Here is a 17,881-nt window from a genome sequence, read left to right on the forward strand (position 1 = left end):
ATATAGGATATGATATGTCTGGCAACAAAGAGCGGAAATGAAAAATGATGTTCTGAACCTGAAAGCAACTAGACAAGTACAAAACAGAATCATTAAGTCAAGAGTAGTTCCTGGAAACACCAAAAATGCATAAGACAAAGATAAATGAATGCCCAGCAAGAAAGTCAGAACAATTATATTATGGAATACCAGGTGATCAAAGATATTTGAAATGAGTGAATGCAGAAACATTCAAAACAAGATTAGACTGATGGTTGAAGACAATGCCAGATGAACCTGAAGTAGATAACAGTATCAGAGGAGTAGCATTGTACAACAAGTAAGACAAGGGGTTCAAGGGAAACTTTGAGAACATACAAGTCAGGTGATGCATGCAATCAATGCTGTAACCCTGGCATCATGACAAAATCTCGTTGTAGGTACTTTTAGATAGGAAGATGCCCTATCATTTCCTATTTGATCAAGCCTGCTTACATCACGTGTTTTCATCAAACATTTCATATCCAACACTACCTTCTGTACTTGTTTATCTAGGGCCCATGCCTTGCATCAATACAACACTGTCAGAACTACCATCCCATCAAATATACCCATCTTGGAACTACCATATCATCAGATATACCCATCTTTGCCTTCATAGTGAATTATCTTTCCTTTTGCACACTCAAGGTGCTCAGGATGTTATCTTTCTTGCCCACACTGTGATTCAGTTCAGTTTTCATAGTTCCTCTCACTGCCATGTCCACTCCAAGTAATCTTACCCTCCCTAACTATCCCATCTATAAACAAATTTAACAGTTATGGTGACATCACACACCTCTGCCACAGACTGGTAATCTGTATAATGAGATTGTTTTATTTGCAAATAAGACGTTTGCATTGTGTTGCTGAATGGAGAAAATTTCAGCTAAAAATTTTTACATGACCTTTGGTAATTTGTGGCAGCCTTTTGTGTTGGATGTACAGGCTCTCCCATACTGATGATCTAAATGACTTTCGACTATCTGTACATATGAATGGAAAAAAATAAATTAAGAATTAGAAATGATGAAACATTAGCCAAAAAATCTTAAATGAAAGGTAAAAAGAAACTTCAGAATCTTATGATAAAGCTGATTAATAGAAAATGAGATAATCATGATAGAAATTTAGCAGGATAAAAGAATGCTGTACAGATATACAAATTCTACATACCATACTGACATGCGTCTGACACGTCTGTTTTGAGATCTGACCGGTCGGTCAGAACAGAACTCAGGCATATGTCAGGGAGGGGGTGGAATTGTAAAATGTTAGCAATTAGAAAGACATACGTTTTGCTAATTTATTATTATACTTGATCGCCACTTCCCACATCAGTGAGGTAGTGCCAGGAAACGGACGAAGAATGGCCCATCCACTGATACACACATACACTTGTGTGGGGGAAGGGATGCAATTTCATTTGTAGCAGGGTGGCGATGGGCATGGAAGAATGCAGCAAGTGTGAATATGTACATGTTTTGTATGTATGTGTCTGTATATGTTGAAATGTATATGTATGTATATATGCGTGTATGAGCGATTATGTATATACATGTGTACGTGGGTGGTTTGGACCATTCCTTGTCTGTTTTCTTGCACTACCTCGCTAATGCCAGAGACAACGATTAAGTATGATAAATGAAACTTGGGAGCTTATCGTGTTTCATTTTCCCTGTGGACTCATGTGCATGTGGGTATATGTGTGTGTATATATGTGTGTACGTTGGGATGTGTGGGTGTGTATGTTTGCGTGTGTGGACGTGTGTGTGTGTGTGTGTGTGTGTGCATGTGTGTGGGGGTGGGTTGGGCCATTTCTTTCGTCTGTTTCCTTGTGCTTCCTCACAGGCGCGGGAGACAGCAACAAAGCAAAATAATAATAATAATAATAATATATGTGTGGAAATAAAAAGAGCGTGGTTGAGAGAGCAGAAGAGGGTGTTTTGAAATGGTTTGGGCACATGGAGAGAATGAGTGAGGAAAGATTGACCAAGAGGATATATGTGTCGGAGGTGGAGAGAACGAGGAGAAGAGGGAGACCAAATTGGAGGTGGAAAGATGGAGTGAAAAGGATTTTGTGTGATCGGGGCCTGAACATGCAGGAGGGTGAAAGGAGGGCAAGAAATAGAGTGAATTGGAGTGATGTGGTATACAGGGGTTGACGTGCTGTCAGTGGATTGAATCAAGGCATGTGAAGCATCCGGGGTAAACCATGGAAAGCTGTGTAGGTATGTATATTTGCGTGTGTGGACGTGTGTATGTACATGTGTATGGGGGGGGGTTGGGCCATTTCTTTCGTCTGTTTCCTTGCGCTACCTCGCAAACGCGGGAGACAGCGACAAAGTATAAAAAAAAAAAAAAAAATATATATATATATATATATATATATATATATATATATATATATATATATATATAAACAGAGAAGAGATAGTAAAAGCTTTGCGGAAGATGAAAGCCGGCAAGGCAGCAGGTTTGGATGGTATTGCAGTGGAATTTATTAAAAAAGGGGGTGATTATTATTGACTGGTTGGTAAGGTTATTTAATGTATGTATGACTCATGGTGAGGTGCCTGAGGATTGGCGGAATGCGTGCATAGTGCCATTGTACAAAGGCAAAGGGGATAAGAGTGAGTGCTCAAATTACAGAGGTATAAGTTTGTTGAGTATTCCTGGTAAATTATATGGGAGGGTATTGATTGAGAGGGTGAAGGCATGTACAGAGCATCTGATTGGGGAAGAGCAGTGTGGTTTCAGAAGTGGTAGAGGATGTGTGGATCAGGTGTTTGCTTTGAAGAATGTATGTGAGAAATACTTAGAAAAGCAAATGGATTTGTATGCAGCATTTATATATCTGGAGAAGGCATATGATAGAGTTGATAGAGATGCTCTGTGGAAGGTATTAAGAATATATGGTGTGGGAGGCAAGTTGTTAGAAGCAGTGAAAAGTTTTTATTGAGGATGTAAGGCATGTGTACGTGTAGGAAGAGAGGAAAGTGATTGGTTCTCAGTGAATGTTGGTTTGTGGCAGGGGTGTGTGATGTCTCCATGGTTGTTTAATTTGTTTATGGATGGGGTTGATAGGGAGGTGAATGCAAGAGTTTTGGAGTGAGGGGCAAGTATGAAGTCTGTTGGGGATGAGAGAGCTTGGGAAGTGACTCAGTTGTTGTTCGCTGATGATACAGTGCTGGTGGCTGATTCATGTGAGAAACTGCAGAAGCTGGTGACTGAGTTTGGTAAAGTGTGTGAAAGAAGAAAGTTTAGAGTAAATGTGAATAAGAGCAAGGTTATTAGGTACAGTAGGGTTGAGGGTCAAGTCAATTGGGAGGTAAGTTTGAATGGAGCAAAACTGGAGGAAGTAAAGTGTTTTAGATATCTGGTAGTGGATCTGGCAGCGGATGGAACCATGGAAGCGGAAGTGGATCATAGGGTGGGGGAGGGGGCGAAAATCCTGGGAGCCTTGAAGAATGTGTGGAAATCGAGAACATTATCTTGGAAAGCAAAAATGGGTATGTTTGAAGGAATAGTGGTTCCAACAATGTTGTATGGTTGCGAGGCGTGGGCTATGGATAGAGTTGTGCGCAGAAGGATGGATGTGCTGGAAATGAGATGTTTGAGGACAATGTGAGTGTGAGGTGGTTTGATCAAGTAAGTAATGTAAGGGTAAGAGAGATGTGTGGAAATAAAAAGAGCGTGGTTGAGAGAGCAGAAGAGGGTGTTTTGAAATGGTTTGGGCACATGGAGAGAATGAGTGAGGAAACATTGACCAAGAGGATATATGTGTCGGAGGTGGAGGGAACGAGGAGAAGTGGGAGACCAAATTGGAGGTGGAAAGATGGAGTGAAAAAGATTTTGTGTGATCAGGGCCTGAACATGCAGGAGGGTGAAAGGAGGGCAAGGAATAGAGTGAATTGGATCGATGTGGTATACCAGGGTTGACATGCTGTCAGTGGATTGAATCAGGGCATGTGAAGCGTCTGGGGTAAACCATGGAAAGTTGTGTGGGGCCTGGATGTGGAAAGGAGCTGTGGTTTCAGGCATTACTACATGACAGCTAGAGACTGAGTGTGAATGAATGGGGCGTTTGTTGTCTTTTCCTAGTGCTACCTCGCACACATGAGGGGGGAGGGGGATGTTATTCCATGTGTGGCGAGGTGGCAATGGGAATGAATAAAGGCAGACAGTATGAATTATGTACATGTGTATTTATGTATATGTCTGTTTGTGTGTATATATGTGTACATTGAGATGTATTGGTATGTATATTTGCGTGTGTGGATGTGTATGTATATACATGTGTATGGGGGTGGGTTGGGCCATTTCTTTTGTCTATTTCCTTGCGCTACCTCGCAAACGTGGGAGACAGCGACAAAGCAAAATAAATATAAATAAATAAAATATATATATGTATATATATACATACACACATATATATGGATGAAGGCAGCATGTATGAATATGTACATGTGTATATATGTATATGTCTGTGTATGTATACGTTGAAATGTATAGGTATGTATATGTGCGTGTGTGGGCATTTATTGATATACATGTGTATGTAGGTGGGTTGGGCCATTCTTTTGTCTGTTTCTTTGCACTACCTCACTAATGTGGGAGACAGCGTCAAAGTATAATGAAAAGAAAAAATAAATGAAATATATATTTATTACACTCAACCGCTGTTTCCTGCATCAGTGAGGTAGCACAAGGAAACAGACGAAGAATGGCCCAACCCACCTATGTACACATATTATATATGTAAACACCTATACACGCACACATACATATATACATATCAACATATACATGCATATACATACACAGACACATACATATATACACACGAGTATATTCATACTTGCTGCCTTCATCCATTTCCATTGCTACCCCACCACACAGGAAATAGCCCCCCATACAGTAAGGTTGCTCTAGGAAAAGACAAAAAAGCCACATTCGCTCACACTCAATCTCTAGCTGTCACTTGTAATGCACCGAAACCACAGCTTCCTTCCCACATCCAGGACCCACAGACCTTTTCATGGTTTACCCCAGATGTCACATTCCCTGGTTCAGTCCATTGACAGCACGTCAACCTCGGTATACCACGTTGTTCCAATTCACACTTTTCCTTGCGTGCCTCTCACTCTCCTGTATGTTCAGGCCCTGATCGCCCTGAATCTTTTTCACTCCATCCTTCCACCCCAAATTTGGTCTCCTCCTTGTTCCCTCCACCTCTGACATATGTATCCTTTATGTCAACCTTTCCTCACTCAGTCTATCCATCTGTCCCAACCATTTCAACACACGCTCTTCTGCTTACTCAGCCACACTCTTATTTTCATGCATCTCTCTTACCCTTTCATTACTTACTTGATCAAACCACCTCACACCACATATTGTCCTCAAACATCTCATTTCCAACCCATCCACCCTCCTCTGTACGACCCTATCTATATAGCCCATGCCTCCCAACCATGTAATATTGTTGGAACTATTATTCCTTCAAACATGATATATTTGAAAAACAAATTAATATTTATCATGCTGCATTTTTCAAATAAGATGTCATGTATTAAAAGTTATGCTTAAGATAAGGGAGAGATTTGTCTTCCGTATTAATTGCATTGTTGTGTAAGTTGCACATAGTGAGTGATTCATGATATTTTTCAAGAAATTAGTTTGACCCATATAGGAAAGAAATGCTGTAATGGGGAAAAATTATTTTCAGTTCGAGGTTCCTCACATGATTGTGAATCTCGGAGAACTTTAAACCAAGAAGTCATTGCACGATTAAGGATCTTGCTAGAAGAAGAATTTCCTGGTGGACTTGACGTAGATGAACTTATAGGAGCTTACAGGGTAAGTTTATATCCTTATTACTTTTGAGTTTGTGGGAGGGGATGTTACTAGACATCTGTCATAGTTTTGATGTGTTTATGTGTGTAATATCTCATTTTTATTTTCAGAGTAGAAGTTAGACCACCATAGCAAGGTTATTGAGACAAATCATTTTTATGGTATCTTGTTTTGTAGCTGTATATGCTGTGGAGAAATTCTTGAGTCTGCTTTTTTTTCCTGCTTTACTGCATTTGTTCATACAAGAACCTTGTATGCATTTGTATACATGAGTAGCCTTTACATAAGGGAATATAACATCACAAATGAATACACATTCTCTTTCCACTTCTCACCATGCCGCCAAATAAAATGGGAGTTTTACAACAATTAAGTTAAGTGATGAGAAGATGGGGAGGCAGTTAAGTTAAATAATGTTATTCAACACACAAGACATATGATAAGGTCTTTGTGCTAGCCCCAAATGTTTTAAGTACCATATCTAGAAGTGGACATGGCTGTGGATAGAACTATGGGGGCTGAAGTGAGTCATAGGTTCGAAGAGAGAGCTAAAAGTCCTAGTTTATTAAAGAGCTTGTGGAAGGAATGGTCAGTGTTTTTATGGCAAAGATGAATGTGTTTAAAGATATAGTAGTCTTGACAGCGTTATATGGATTCACCTTGAATGCAAAAGAAAAGATGGTGGATGTATGGTCATGAATGTAATATAATTTAGAGGGTGTGCCATAATGTTTTGTGACTGGCAAAGGGGATCGTTATGGTGGAGGTGCTTGGAACGTTTGGTAGACGATATAAGGATGGAGAGTTAGAAAGACTAGAGGATTGCATTGGATAGCATGCATTAAGGTTATGTGTTATATGCAGGTGGGGTGGGGGGATTGTTGTACAGTTTTGTGCATTATTTCATTGTGTGTTTACAGGATATGAATATTTTAGAATTATGCTTAGTTTGTTTCTAAACTTGAAATGTTCATTTATAGGGCTTAAGGTATTTATCTCTGGTCACTGCCCCTAACCCCCATTTCACATAAGCCCCATGCCTTGCCAACTACAGATTTGTCCACCACCTGTATTTTCCAGGAGCATGACCTCAGTGGTTTGCAAGGAGCCTCTGTAGGACAAAATGAGTCTCATTTTAAAACTGAAGTTGAAGATCTTGACATGAATAATGATAGAAATTTATAAACAGAATTTTATGTGAAGGTGAAGAAATTTACTTTTGAGAAATTAGACTGATTTCTTACTCCTAAAGATTAGCGGGCATATCTGTAGCACAAAGTACAGTACCTCATGTTGGATGCAAAGGTCCATCCTTGGCATGTGAGCCCTTTACTGTAGGGAAGATTTGCTTCAGTGAAGGTATCAGTGAAAGAAATGAATAGTTCCCTGAGTTTAGAACAGTGAGCATTGGGAGAGTTTTAACTTAGGGTAATTTCAGATATGTGAAGCATCATAGGGCTGTATACTGTAAACTTGGGAAATGTTAGAGAGCATAAAACCATTTTTTGGTGTTTTACCTTATTTACTCTGTCAAAAACTTTTTGCTGTCTGAGGTGGCTAAGGCCCCTTGATAGACTAACTGAGCTTTATTTCCTGTTTTGGTCAGTGACAAATCAGTTAGGGCTCTTTAGTCATGAGAAAGAAATGTTCATCCTAGTCTTCTGTACTTGCTGTACCAGCTGATTTGAAATGGCGAAGTTTTTGCTGGACTAACAGGTATTGCTCTCTCAGCCAATTAGTGACCACCCGTTGGCTGGTGTCACCTTCCTGTTGCCTCACAGAAGCCAAAGCATGTATTTCCTTGGGATTATATTGCTTATGCACATTGGGCAGCTTCTGCAATCAGCCAGCTTATTACAGTGTCAGTTTTCCTTTTCACTTAGGATTTCTTAGGAAATAATTTGTTCTCCTTTGGAGCAGAAACTATCTATGGTGGCAAAGTCAAGGCATCTGCCTTGGCTTTCCCCCTAAAAATATGTGTGGCTCTGGAGTTTTCTCCCTCTATTTTCATTACATCCTCAATGGCCTATGATGTTGAATACCATTTTGTTTGTGGTCTGGTGTGAAAATTATTTCTATAACCCTCTGTCTTCAAATGGGTATGCTATCATTTTCGTAATGCACAGATTGCAAGGAAAGAAAGGTAGGTTCTGAGGAATAAAAAACTTTTTCTCCCTGAGGTGGTGCCCTACAAACACTTTTATGGAAAAACCTTTTTGCTTTGCCTTATGGTGGTTCCTTTGGGGTGGTGTCACAATCCATAATTGTGCATGCTTTGCCTTATGAGAGCTGATGGGAAGGTGATTTCTGCCAGGGGATGGTTGCTGATTAGGTGATAGAGTAAAACCTGTTGGTTTAGCAAAGGCTTTGGTGATTCTTGTGAGACATAAAGGAAGAGGGAGCAGGACTTTATCATCAATTTGATGAGGGTAAGAAGGAATTCTGACATGATATTCCATAGGAATACTTCATGCTCGCAGGGCAATGCCATAGAGAATTTTTTCTTCATCCCTCCAAACTTATCTTTTTTTTCAGGGATTTTATGGGGCTACACTTGAGGACTTGAATCACGAATCATATGGTTATCGTACTCTTGAAGCCCTGCTAAGTGCTCACCCAGAAGTGGTCAGTGTTCACTATCAGGAGGGAGGTGTCATAATACAAGCAAATCATCCTTTATTTTCTCTCCATTTAGACCAGGTGAGAATTATGTGATGTTATATATTGTTTGAATTATGGTCCTGATTAATTTACTGTTCATGTTTTTGTCTAAATATTATGTGACCTTTTGGCATTCCCTTGAGGTTGGTGCTTGTAGAATATCTCTAAAAAGATTTCTGTAGAAAATTACCTAATTCAGAAGAAGTAGTGAAGATGCACCTATGTTGCTTGAAACAGTTTCTGGTGAAATTTGCATGTCTTTTGGATATAAAGTAAATGAAGCTTTTGCTATTGTTGGCACTCAAACATTGAAATGTTTGAGTACAGTCTTAATTGTGAAAGGAATTAGTAGTGAAGGAGTGCCTAGAAACTAACCAAAATTGGAAATTCCTTTCACAGACAAATAGTATAAGGATTTTAGGGGGTGAGGGAATAAAAATGTACAGATCATCAGGTGGGCTGCTGTTTGAATGTTCAGAAAAAAATTTGATTCATGTTGAAGGCCACTTCATCCATGATTATGCTCTAATTGAATTCCTAAAGCCAATGAATGTATTAATGAGGTCTTTAGTAATACAAGTTATTAACTTGTGAAATGAAATATCAAAATTGTACTGTATTCCATGTAGGTCAGCATGGTAGCAAATTTACCCCATAAGTTGGATTCCTGTTTTGTATGCACTTCATTCCCTCTTTGTAAAAAGAAGTGGAGATTGTGATACTAGAGTTTTTAAGCTTGATTCTTCCCCATATAACCTACCTTTGCCATTTCTTTATGATTGTATGAATTATTGTACAGTTAAAAGGTCTCAACTCTGAATTCCTAGGGATTGAAAATGTTTTGAATTACAGATTTTTCAGATACAGCCATTCTCTGTATATTTATGTCTCATGGAAAGACTTCACAGGTACAACATTTGAAAATTAACCCTTAAACTTTTATTATCATCAGCAGTTCTTAGTTTATTGCTGATATCATCCGTTGATGATGTGTTGGTTCTTGGTATCATTTGAATTCCCACCTAATGTTTGATTTCAGTACTTCATAGGTGTCACTAGCACTCTTCTTTCGTAGCTGGAAAAGGTGTCATGCCTGAATCACACATATATTTCATTATAAAAGGTGTATATTATGCAAGCTTCTACCTTCTTGCTCTAAATAAATCACCAACTAATGGAAATTTAGATAGTTTTCGAATAAAGAAACAAGTACTGTAGTATTATTGCTCAGATTTTAGTGATAAGAAAACTATTCCTTGTGTTACTGAATTGAGAAGATGAATAATTGTTCATTTATTTATGAAAATGGAGCTCTTTGTAAACAACTAAAACAAGATTACATAGAAAACATATTTGTGTATTATGCATAGTCTATATACTTTAAAGTAATACCTGATGTGTACTGTAACATCATGATTTGAATATAATTGGAATGAAACAATTCATCACATTGTACGCAACACACGTTCACCTAAGAGCCCACTATGCAACTGTAGGCTGCTCTGCACCACTAATGGCATCCCAAGCACACACACCTGACCTGTGGCTGTAAAGGCACCCATGAGAATGGGCGGTCATTGACAAGAGCCCATGTTAAGCTTAATCTTGGTGAATCTTTATACACACACACACACACATACACACTGAAACCTTAAGATTTCTTTTACAAAACATACCCCTTAAAAGAGCCCATTACATTGCAGTTAATGGAGGCTGCCTTGTGCCAGTAGTGGCATCCCAAGCACATGCCTGACCTGTGGTAGTAGTGGCACACCTGAGAATGGCTGTCATTGACAATAGTCTGGGCAAGGCTTAGTGACTCATCAAGAGTATTTACACACACACACACACACACACACACACACACACACACACACGCACACACATAAATTAACCACATTTGCCATATACATAGTGAGAGTGTATGTGGTCTTAGAGTAATCTTTAACATTTGGGGGAAGGTCCTCAAGATTTTTTGGTTGTTGACAGTTTTAATGATTCTGGGAGTTGATAGGGCCAAGCACAAATAACCAGCCAACCTTCTGTAACTTAATCATCTTTGTGTGACAGAGATGGTTGATATTTTTTCCACCTGTTGTGGCAGGAAGTTAGTGACATCTGTTAGATGCAAATATCTGTTGGGATTAGAGGCAGGAAGCTCTGAATTTTCATGTGAAAATTGGAGCAGTCTTATAAGTCATCAGTAAATGATGGGAGCATCTTAAGGTGTGTATATTAGACATAAAGAGGCTATGGACTGTATTTTTGATTATTGATGTAATAGGATTTGGTTAAATAGAGGATATTCCTCATTTTCAGGTTCAACCTTCTTGGCCTTTGAATGTTGCAGATGTTGGTGATTCATATCAAAGATTAGATGTTTCCACTCTTATGCCAGTTGAAAAGATGGTAGATGTGGTGATTGGGGAAGTGTACACTCCACATCGCTTCTGGGTCATACACCGAGGGAACCACACATCACAATCCTTGAATGATCTTATGGATTGCATGTTGTAAGTTTGATTGTTTACAATGAAATTTTTCTGTTCACCTTTTCATTCTGTTGGAAACACAATATTCTTGTTACTCCACTTTTATTTACTTTTACTTTTTTAATGAAACGTATATTATTATCATCTTCATGTTTATCTCTAATATTGGCCATATATCTTTGATGGAACTTTTTATTGCTCATGTAGTAATTGGTAGGCAGCGACTAACTAGTAGTACTTCCACCTTGGGTATCCGGAGGATCAGTGTTGGCTGTGTAATGAGCTAGCACTTCAGTGGTTGTCAAGTTGCACTCCCTTAACCTAGGTAGCTGTCTTTTCTTTCTGCCCCACCCACATGTGGACCGTTGGCATTCTGTCCACATACATACAATCTCTCCTTGTCATACATAACAAATGACAAATACAACTCACACAACTCATTCTTCATAATTAGATTTTTCTGCAGTGAGTGTTATGCACTATCCCAGTCCTTTTGTAAAATGGTAGAAGCAATAGATAGAAGTAGTATGTAGGAACATTAGACAGGAAGATTGGTAGGAAGATTGATTAGGAACAGTAGGTAGTAGGAGTAGGTTGGAACCCTTGGTAGACACATTAAGTAATATTAGTTGATGGGAACATTAGGTAGGAGCCTCAGGAAATACTGCACTGGAGTTGCCATCTGCCAGTGGCTTGCTAAGGATGAGGCACTGAGGACTAAGAAGTGGCACTGAAGTTCATCAGTTATGGAGACTTTTGCTATGACCACCCTCTTTTGGGAGTTCCCAAAGAAAACAGGTATCAGAGATACAAATTGATAGATAAAAGTTTTTCTTTTTATTTTTTTTTATTTTTTTTTATTTTTATTTTTTTTTTTTTTTTCATACTATTCGCTATTTCCCGCAATAGCGAGGTAGCGTTAAGAACAGAGGACTGGGCCTTTGAGGGAATATCCTCACCTGGACCTCTCCTCTGTTCCTTCTTTTGGAAAAAAAAAAACGAGAGGGGAGGATTTCCAGCCCCCCGCTCCCTTCCCTTTTAGTCGCCTTCTACGACACGCAGGGAATACGTGGGAAGTATTCTTTCTCCCCTATCCCTTTTTATATGGAATCTATATGCTTTTTTCTTTTTCTGACTCATGCTTGTCCCTCCTGCCATGGTAAGGTAGCATCAGAAACTAAACCTTTATCTACAGATCCACAAAGCCCAAAAAACTCAGAGATACCCCAGTATGGGGGCTTATCAGAGAATAAAAAATTTATTAGATCTTGATCAGAGATATGAAGAAAACAGAAAAAAAAAAAAAAGAAAATTTAGCATATTTGGTGTTGTGCAGATGTTTAAAGTTTGCCCACATGCTGATGAAACGTTAGGTGCATTATCACTGCCAACTTGACTGAATTTGACATCCCCATACTGCCCAGTAACCATCCCGCTTAGTTAACATTTTTCTCACATGTATTTGCTTTCATTTGATAATAGTAATGCATCACATTTTTGGACACACTTTGTATCATAATACCCTATGGATGGTTTTAAGAGTATATGGTGTGGGAGGTAAGTTGCTGAAAGCAGTGAAAAGTTTTTACCGGGGATGTATCTGTATGAATAGGAGGAGAGGAGAGTGATTGGTTTCCAGTGAATGTCAGTTTGTGGCAGGGGTGTGTGATGGCCCCATGATTGTTTAATTTGTTTATGGATGGGGTGGTTAGGAAGGTAAATGCAAGAGTTTTGGAGGGAGGAGTTTGTATGCAGTCTATTGGGGACGAGAGGGCCTGGGAAGTGAGTCAGTTCATCACCAACAATACAGCTCTAGTGGCTTATTCATGTAAGAAACTGCAGAAGTTGGTGACTAAGTTTGAAAAAGTGTGTGAAAGAAGAAAGTTGAGAGTAAATGTGAATAAGAGCAAGGTTATTAGGTTTAGTAGGGTTGAGGGACAAGTTAATTGGGATGTAAGTTTGGATGGAGAAAAAATAGAGGAAGTGAAGTGTTTTAGATACCTGAGAGTGGACTTAGCAGCGGATGGAACCATGGAAGTGGAAGTGTGCCACAGGGTGGGGGAAGGGGCGAAGGTTCTGGGAGCGATGAAGAATGTGTGGAAGGAGAAAACGTTATTTCGGAGAGCAAAAATGGGTATGTTTGAAGGAATAGTGGTTCCAACAATGTTATTTGATTGCGAGGCATGAGCTTTAGATAGGGTTGTACAGAAGAGGGTGGATGTGTTTGAAATGAAATGCCTGAGGGCAGTATGTGATGTGAGGTGGTTTGACTGAGTAAGTAATGAAAGGGTAAGAAAGATGTGTGGAAATATAAAGAGTGTGGTTGAGAGAGCAGAAGAGGATGTGATGAAATGGTTCGGATAAATGGAGAGAATGAGTGTGAAAAGGTTGACAAAGAGGATATATGTGTCAGAGGTGGAGGGAACAAGTAGAAGAGGGAGACCAAATTGGAGGTGGAAGGATGGAGTGAAAAAGATTTTGAGCAATGGGGGCCTGAACATACAGAAGGGTGAGAGGTGTGCAAGGAATAGAGTGAATTGGAATGATGTGGTATAGGGGGGTCGATGTGCTGTCACTGGACTGAACCAGGGCATGGGAAGCATCTAGGGTAAACCGTGGAAAGGTCTTTTCAGCCTGGATGTGGATAGGGAGCTGAGGTTTCAGTGCATTACATATGACAGCTAGAGACTGAGTGTGAACGAATGTGGCCTTTTTTGTCTGTTTTCCTTGTGCTACCTCACTGAAGAGTGGGTGGTGATGCTGTTTCCTTTGGGGTGGGATAGCAACAGGAATGGATGAAGGCAAGCAAGGATGAATAAGTACATGCGTATATATGTATGTGTGCGTGTGTGTGTGTGTGTGTGTGTGTGTGTATGTATATGTATGTATATGTGTGTACATGGATCTTTATATATATATATATATATATATATATATATATATATATATATATATATATATATATATATATATATATATCTATATATGTATATGTCTGTGTGTGTGTATATATGAGTGGATGGGCCATTCTTTGTATGTTTCCTGGTGCTACCTCACCGATACAGGAAACAGCAGTTATGTATAATATGAGATATATCAATAATTCATTATGTTTTATGAACATAATTTTCATATATGTACATTATTCTCAGTTTATACACAGTTTTGTTATTTGCTGCAGATATATGCGTACTACCATTTGTTTCAGAACATTCCACTTTCATTTCCTGTTTATCACAATCAAGGTCACATTCCAAATATGATCACGCTCTATTTCAGCATCCATTAAATCAGTGGTATGTCCATTAATTCCCAGAGACAATCACTAGTTTGTAGGCTGAATATGTACAACAGGATGGCAAGTTATGGAAATCAGCAAGTAAACACACATGGGAGGGATAGGACTGTACCCTCTCTTTCTCTATTATATGAATAACTGACACAGCAGAATTTTTATGTTGCTAATTATAGTTTCTGTTGACAAAAGGCATCTCTGCTTACCGAATAAGTGCACCTTTGAATTTAAGCGAGGATGGGAAGAGGTAACATGTAAAGGTATGGTTGCAGTAGGTGTGGTTAGAATGTTAAACTACTGTAGCAGAAATTAAGCTGTTAAAATAAGATTCTGACCGTTCATTCATCCTACTTTTAGAAAGTGATAGATCAGATTGTGAGGGTTTCTGGCCTTTTACTCTTGCCCATTGAGATTTGTTACTATTCTTTCTTCATTATACCCTCAGATGGAAACATAACATATCAAGGGTAAACCCTACAAATGTTTCAATTGTACATCAGTAATCTTGTGTCCTGTATACTGAGTCTGCTTCTTTCATAACTATTTATTTATATCTCTGACATCTCTTCCCTTTGAAAATTTCCTCAAGGGGGTGGCCATGGCAAAAGAGTCTCTATAAGTGGTGAGCTCCAGTACTGCTTCTTAGACTTAGGTGCCTTCTCTCTTAACAGGCCACTGACAGAGGGCAACTCTAGCATGATGTTTCCAGAGGCTGTACCGACTTCTACTGCCTGATGTCCCAACCTACTACATCTATCTAATGCTCCTGCTTGATGTTCCTACTTACTGATTGTATTTTTCTCTCATAATTGCCAGTCGTTGGGCTGTTGCACTGCTGGCTACCCCGGTGTACACTAAGTGGATATGTATTAAATGATTAAAAATGATTAAAAGTTAAGTATGATAAAAAGGATTGTTAGTTGTTTTATGTACATGTTGTAGATAGTGAAGTAAGTTTGCTTATTTGAAAATGTATATAAGAATAAGAGGAAAAAGATACTAGGTCAGAATGATGATAGCATAGTTATAAGAAAGATTGAGTTAGGTGGACAGAAAGGTGGTTCAAAAACTTACCTTTCTTATCCTTGTACACCATGGCAGTCGCCAATACAATAGCCGTCCAATGTGGCCTGTCGGACAGGAGTAGTGGGCAGTTCTGCCAGGACGTCCACACCCTCGATTAACAGAACCGCCTTCGGGGATTGGCACCTGCCAGTTAACCGTGGGGTGACGGACAGGCAACCGTCACCCACAAGCACACAAAGGGGGAAAGCACACTCACCAGCCTAGGGCCAACACCAGATGGACACGGCGGGCTACTGATTTTAACCTGTGCTCATGGACCACATCCTGTAAAGGGTATGGGTCCAGGTTAGGGCTTTCACGGAGCACACCTCCAGGTCACGGTATATGAGAGCCCTAACCCTCGGAGAGCACACACACTTTCTTGACACCATGCTCCTCGCCAATTCAAAGTGGCTGATGTTACCTGCACGGTGTCTTTCCCAGTTAGATCCCGTACATCCCTAAGGACTTCCGGGGTACCATAATAGCTGCACTTATGTCTTATGTGCAGCTGAAAGTGCGAAGCAGACTCCAGAGACCTGCGTATCTACGACATAGGCCTCTGACGCTCTGGAAGCCATGATGTTTCTGCCTAATGCTCCTGCCTAATGTTCCTACATACTGCTTCTATCTCTTGCTCCTTCCACTTTGTCAAAAGCAGTGCTAATGCATAGCGCTCACCACAGGAAAATCTAGAGTTACGAGGAATAAGTTGTGTAGGCTAAGTGTTGTTGAGTGTTATGTCTGATTAGGAGAGATTGTATCTTTCATATTAAACTATTATATTCTTTAGGGATTTTGGATAAATGAGATTTGTTTTAGTGAAATTAAGTTCTTGGACACATAGTTATGTTCCTGACTGAGGGTTCCATCCCAGAAAAGTCGTTTTAACTGTGTAATGTAAATGTGAGTTAATACAGCTCCCAGACTCACCTCTGTTGTTGATTTAATTTCTTAAAAGTTGCGATCAAGCTTAGAAGGTGGAAGAAAGCTACAAAGTGATTGGATTGCTAGATTGGGAATAAATTTAGGAGAATGGGTGGTGGACTAGGGAAGGATTATGGCAAGGAAGGTTAAGGATGTTTTATTTTGTAGATTTCCTGTGCATGGCAACCTGAAGTTGTATCCTGCACTGTAATACAGAGGAATGCAAACAGCAGCAAACCATTAGGTCCTTTTAAGGTTGTTTCTGATAGTAAAGATATCATGAGCATGGATATTATTGCAGTAAGAGTAGAAAAACAAACATGAATTAAGAAAAGTGTTTGTAAACTTTTTATGGAACTAAGGAGGTGCAAATGATGTTATTCTAGGAGCTTAAGACACTGTATTTGTTAAGTCTTTGTCAAACAAATGTAAGTTGCTGTTTTCAATTACTCTTTACTGGTGAATCATTCTATATGATCACAATCTCATTAACACTTTTTTTCAGCCTTCAGCGCCTTCCTTTTGACTTCCTGCCACTATCTCTTGTACATCTTCTAATCCTTTGCATTCCTTCCTTGCAAGTAATAGATCTTTTTTATCACTAATAACTGAACCTCCTCATTCCACCACTTGTTACCCATTTTTGCATGCCCACCTCTCTGTCTCCTTGCAATGCACTTTTCACACATGTAAGCAGAGCTTTTGTAGATATCTCCCATCGCTCTTCTGCTCCCTTGACTACATTTACTTTCACCTTTTGCCATTCTATACACAGTTTCTGATATTCATCACAAGCCTCTTTACCGAACTAACTCACTTTCACCATAACATGTCCTCTTATCCTAAAACCTTTTCAAATCCCCCCCTCACCTCCACCGAGTTGTGGTTAGACATCCCACTTGCTGCCGTTCTCAGTTCATTCACATTCTAGAGTCTGTCTTTTGCATGTATGTCAATTAGTACATAATCCAGTTATGTAAGTAGATGTGAGTAAGTATGTTCAAACTCTCAGGAGATTGATTATAAAGATTTGTGGAAGGAGGATAATAATGTGATTAAAACAAATGAACAAATGGTAACTGGCAGAGATGAGGAGAGTATGTTGAAGAAATGTCTAATGTATTTGATGACAGGGTATTAGATGTGGAGTGTTTGGACATAGAGGTATGTAAGGTGAGAGTCATGGCAAGTGGTTTGGTGAAAAGACAAGAGCATATGAAAGCTTTGCATAAGATGAAGTTTGGAAGACCAGCTGGGATGGATGGGATTGCTGTTGAACTTCTGAAAAAAGGGGCAACTGTATAATTGATTAGTTTGGTAGGATTTTCAGTGATGAGGTATCATGATGAGGTATCTGAGGATTAGCGGAATACCTGTATATTGCCATTGTATAATGGCATCAGATTGTGGAGAAACAGTGTGGTTTCAAGAATGTTAGAGGGTGTTTGAATCATATTCATGCTTTGAATAATTTTTGTGAGAATTGCTCATAGAAACAAGGATTTATTTAAGGATTTAGTCATGGACAAACATCCACAGCAAGGCTGGGCATTAATTGAAACAG

The 17,881-nt window shown here is 39.3% G+C and overlaps 1 protein-coding gene across 3 annotated transcripts in view; it reads left to right on the top strand.

Annotated features, from left to right (window-relative positions):
• LOC139759437 (uncharacterized) overlaps positions 1-17,881 on the top strand; it is a 74,884-nt gene that overhangs the window by 21,037 nt on the left and 35,966 nt on the right. For all 3 annotated transcript variants that reach the window (XM_071681547.1, XM_071681546.1, XM_071681548.1), the window contains 3 exons: positions 5,750-5,880; positions 8,413-8,577; positions 10,858-11,051. In XM_071681547.1, the coding sequence (XP_071537648.1) occupies positions 5,750-5,880; positions 8,413-8,577; positions 10,858-11,051 (490 nt within the window). The remainder of the gene's footprint in view (positions 1-5,749; positions 5,881-8,412; positions 8,578-10,857; positions 11,052-17,881) is intronic.

This window comes from Panulirus ornatus, chromosome 33 (assembly GCF_036320965.1).
Source record: "Panulirus ornatus isolate Po-2019 chromosome 33, ASM3632096v1, whole genome shotgun sequence".
NCBI classification, from domain to species: Eukaryota; Metazoa; Arthropoda; class Malacostraca; order Decapoda; family Palinuridae; genus Panulirus; species Panulirus ornatus.